At 26.9% G+C, this 5,268-nt stretch overlaps 1 protein-coding gene across 1 annotated transcript; it reads left to right on the forward strand.

Moving 5' to 3' along the window:
• Positions 1-3,526: 3,526 nt before the first annotated feature.
• On the forward strand, positions 3,527-4,591 carry LOC112685590 (general transcription factor II-I repeat domain-containing protein 2-like). The gene is made up of 4 exons (XM_025557521.1): positions 3,527-3,803; positions 3,861-3,968; positions 4,020-4,132; positions 4,274-4,591. The coding sequence occupies exons 1-4, from the start codon at positions 3,527-3,529 to the stop codon at positions 4,589-4,591; spliced, it is 816 nt and encodes a 271-aa protein (XP_025413306.1).
• Positions 4,592-5,268: the final 677 nt, after the last annotated feature.

Consider the following 5,268-nt stretch of genomic DNA (forward strand, 5'->3'; position numbering starts at 1 on the left):
AGGCCCGTACTTAAAAATGTGTAATAAAATAACTCCGAGCATATAATGTATGCCCCTTCCCCCCAAAATAAATAATAATAATATAACACTTATTATTTCGTCCATAATCGAGGTTTTTTAATATTAAAATATAACTTATAAATGAAAATCGTACAACATAATAAAACATATAATTTCCTTTTTTTTTAATTAACAAATTATAATATAATAAAAATACATTTTTTTTTTTTTAGTTTATAAATCATAACATAATAAAACATACTATTATCTTTTTTTATTGTTTTATTTTTTTTTCATTAGGTACATAATTTTTAAAATTAATTTTGCTAAAATATTTTGCCACCCCTGAAACTTGACGCCCCCGAGCATGTGCCTACCCGTGCCCTCTCCCCTAAATACGTGTCTGGGTGAACCGAAGTCACATGAAGACCGTTCTTATTCATACTTATTACGGATGCCTCGGGACTGTTTTTTAAAAACTGCATGAACTGCTTTTACCAAAGAAAAAATAACTACTAGCTGGAGGAAATCCATGTCCGCAAGATAAAGACTTATCTTAGTGCCAAAAATAACGCACTATCGCAGGTGATTTTGTGATTTTGTACAACTTGCGTTTTAGCGCCACGTTAAGAGGTCACCACACCAGCATATGTTGTCTCTGTCCGATACACGTACAGCATAGCAAGTTTGCGTTCAATAATTCAAATTTAGTGATTTTATCTATATTATTAAACCGACTATTATATTACTTTAAGGGAAGAACATTATCTGTGCTCTGTTAGCGGGTTTTTTCCGATATGTTAATTTTCGAGCTATGAGTTCTTTTTAACTGTAATATTTTACATGCACATAACTAGCTTAGAAATAAACATGTCATAAAAAACCGATCAACTAAACATAGATAATGTTCATCACTTAAAGTTTGATCACGAGTCAGTTTATTTTAATATTAAAACTAACGAACTACATTTCAACAACTGAACACAGATTTGCTATTTTGTACGTATGTCAGGCGAAGACAATACATGCGGATGTGGCGTACTCTTAATCAAGCTGACGAACCGTTTTTGACAACCTATATGATTTGTAATTGAATACATCGCTTTCACAAGTTTGAATAATACGTTTTTGTTTGTCAAAGGAGTCGTTGCGCATTGCGGTGTTAGCTGACTTGTCTTTACTTACCGCAGTTACTTTGAACTTTAATATATTAATGAGAATAATATTGAAGAATTCATCGCTTAAGTAAACACGTAAGCTATTACTAAAGGACATAAAAAAATATTTTTACTTCAACCAAAACATCGTGAAACCTGTTAAAAAAGTTGACAAGTTTACCAATAGTAATTTTATACAGTTTTGAAATGTCGAAACGGAAAAAATAATAATTACCTATCAATAATACAATAATTACCATGATTTCAGACCTTGGATTTAGAAGTCACTCAAATCGAAATTTATGAATATACTAGCTATTGGCAAGATACTTTGAATTATTCAATATCAAATGGAAACTGTTTTATTGGTGATAAACAAGATATAATAGTCTACATATTACAGTATAAAAAAGTCTTAATAATGGAAAAATTATTAAAATGACTACTTGAAAAACTTAATGTAATCCTGTCTCTTTATAAACTTATTAATTGGGTATACCAATTTATATATATGTATATTTTAAATATAACTTGCAGATTTCTGAGAATCAAGCTTTCATCAAACTCCAAGTTAATCAAATTACAATGTTTAATTTCAAAATATTTTCAAACTGCTCAATATTTAACATAAATATAATTTTTATATTCAATCAAATTTTTTGGAATTACCTGATTTTCCATTATTTTTTTTAGGCTTTAATTACTTAACCAAATTTTACGTTTAGAACATAAACATTTTTTGAGTATTTAGTTGAATGTATTCTTATTTAAATTTTTTTTATTAATATCATTTGATTATGTACTTCACTCATAGAATTGTAAAATTGAATTCAACGTATTTTTTTGATTACAAAAAATTTTGTTTTTGTTTTATATTTATTAAATAATAATTGTTTAAATTTTTTTAAGATGAAAATATTTTAATAATTCTAACTAAAATTCTTATTTTGACATAGTTATTAAATAATTTGCTATTACTATATTTTATTTTAAATAAGTAGTTAGTAAATTCGTATTTAGTGCCAAGTAATATAAATGTTTTTATATCATTATCATGATTTGATTAGTTAATTTTATTCACTGCATTTTCCTGGTAATACACTTATTATTATATTTACGAATATATTATTAATATTATTATTATTATTATTATTATTATTATTATTATTATTATTTTTATATTATAAATCAGTTCCATCGTGTGTTGTAATTAAATTTCTAAAAATAAACGTTATTTTTTTAAAATTATAAACCAGGAATTGACGCTTTTTAATTCTTGTATACAATTTTATCTTTTAGTATTATGCAATTTTTACTGACCATCTAGTACAGGCACCGGCAACCCGCGGCCCTCGGAACTTTTTGCTGCGGCCCTCCAAATATAATTCATGGTGTTTAAAATTTTAATTTTGTAGCTTAAATTGTTATAAAATATATAAATAATATTTAATCAATGCGAGATATATTATGATCGAAAACGTAATCTAATCTTATGTAATGTATATATCGTCGATTACGACAAATACGTATTGGTTATGGCCTTAGTGACTTAGTGCAGTTCGTTTCGAAACATTCAAATGTGAAGTTTAAATTTCAACTGTTTCATAATAACCTATCAATTCAATGTCAAAAAAACGTAAAATTAGTGATGAGCATCGTACATTCAACGAATCATGGACGGATTTGTATTTTTTTATCGAACATAAAGGTAAACTATTATGTTTAATTTGCAAAAAATCCATTTTAACTGTAAAAGAATATAATGTTACATGTCACTATGAAACAGAGCATAAATTAAAATTTGATACTCTCACTGGTGATCTTAGACAGATTAAAATAAACAATTTTAAAAGTTCATTAACTAATCAACAAAATAGTTTTAAATTACAACATAATCAAAACGAATCAGGAGTACGATCTAGTTTCGTAGTTGCTGAAATGATAGCGTAATCGTCCATTCAACGACTCTGAGTTTATAAAAAAATGTATGTTAGCCGTTGTAAATGAAATATGCCCTGAGAAAAAAAAACAATTTGAAGACATCAGTCTCTCAGCTAGGACCTGTGTTAGACGTACCGAAGAGTTAGGAACAAATTTAATATTCAAACTGAAAGAAAAAGTTTCTAAATTTGATTGTTTTTCTATCGCAACTGACGAAAGTACTGATGTTTGTGATACTGCTCAGTTATTAATATTTATTCGATGAATTGATTTTAATTTCAATATTTCTGAAGAATTAGCTGAATTATGTAGTTTGAAGGGAACTTACAACGGGAGAAGACTTATTTATCGAAATTGACAAAACATTTAAAAAACTTGGATTAAGTTGAAACAAACTAGTTAGTGTTACTACAGACGGTGGTAGAAATATGAGTGGAATTAATAAAGGATCAATTGGGAGAATAAATGCGAAAATGGTGGAAGAAAGACATGAAGCACCTATGATATTTCATTGCATCATACATCAAGAGGCATTATGTTGCAAAGTTTTAGCATGGAAAGATGTAATGAATATTGTAGTATCGACGGTTAACTACATACGCAAAAATGCTTTGGCACATCGTCAATTCAAAATATTTTTGGAAGAATGCGATGCTGAATATGGGGATGTAATATATTTTTCCGAAGTAAGGTGGTTGAGTAGAGGTGCGGTTTTGAAACGGTTTTTTATTTTACGAAATGAAATTAATATTTTTATGTCAGAAAAAGGTAAAATTGTACCAGAATTATCAAATGAAAAGTGGGTTCTTAATCTGGCATTTTTAACTGATATAACAACTTTATTAAATGAGCTGAATACAAAACTACAAGGTAAAGACAAATTGTTGTCAGATATGTATTCAAATATAAAATCATTTCAAGTGAAATTAAAATTATTACACAAACATATTAATGAACAGCACTTGGATCATTTCTTATGCTGTAAAACTGTATTAGAATCAACCAAATCAACTTTAAATTGGGAAACTACAAAAGTTAATTTTTTAAATATAATTGAAAACTTACAAAATGAATTTTCAATACGATTTTCTGATTTTTACGTACAAGAGAATAAAATCAAATTGTTTTAAAACCCTTTTTCTGTCGACATTGACAATGTTGAATCTAATTTACAGATGGAAGTCATAGAATTGCAAAACAACGATATTCTTAAAAATGCTTTTAAAGAAAGTAATGACCTAAAAATATTTTATTCAAGTCTTTCTGAAATAGATTTTAAAGGCATTAAAAGTTTTGCTAAAAAAATGATTACTGCTTTTGGTAGCACATATATTTGTGAGCAGACATTCTCAATACTTAAATTCCGAAAAAATAAATATTGTTCACGGTTAAGCGATGAACACTTGAATGCTGTTTTAAGGATATCAACATCCAATTTAAAAGCGGATATAAATGAATTGGCGGGAAAAATTCAACCTCAAAAATCACACTAGTAACTTAATATTTGTATACTAAATTGCATTCAAGAATTAATTAATAATTATTTTTAAACTTTTAAATTGTCTCTACTAATGTATTTAATTAAAAATTAGTTAATAAGCACAACTGCAATGTTAAATTCATAATATGTTTGTTGCTATCTGTAAATAACATATATTAGTATTATTTGTTAAAATTATATTTTTTAATATTTTAATTTTGTATGTGGCCCTCCATTAAAAACTGAAACAAATTATGGCCCGTGTAGGTAAAAAGGTTTCCGACCCCTGATCTAGTACATACATTTCTTAATTGGTCTTCATTATAGAAGTTTTATAAAATAACATTTTTGTATTTGTAATATTAATTCATTCGTTAATATTAAATGTATAATGTATTCACAAAAATTAATTAGATAATAAGTTATATTTTATTTTTTTTATAGATAACGCCCACGAGGGCAAAGAGTACAGTAGATACATAATACATAGAAATAATATACAAAATAAAAGTTAATGGGTACCTAATAATTTTTCAACTTACAACTATTGTCGTAAAAAAATTAAAGTTAGATAAGTGTTCATTAGTATGATGTAAAATTATGTTGATGGGACTATGAATAACAAAATTACGTTCCACTGATGCAATATGAAATAGGGCTTTATTTCTAGTGTTTACTGGAGAGACTCTA

The sequence above is a fragment of the Sipha flava genome, unplaced genomic scaffold (assembly GCF_003268045.1).
Source record: "Sipha flava isolate LNK unplaced genomic scaffold, YSA_version1 283_pilon_pilon, whole genome shotgun sequence".
In the NCBI taxonomy this organism is placed as follows: Eukaryota; Metazoa; Arthropoda; class Insecta; order Hemiptera; family Aphididae; genus Sipha; species Sipha flava.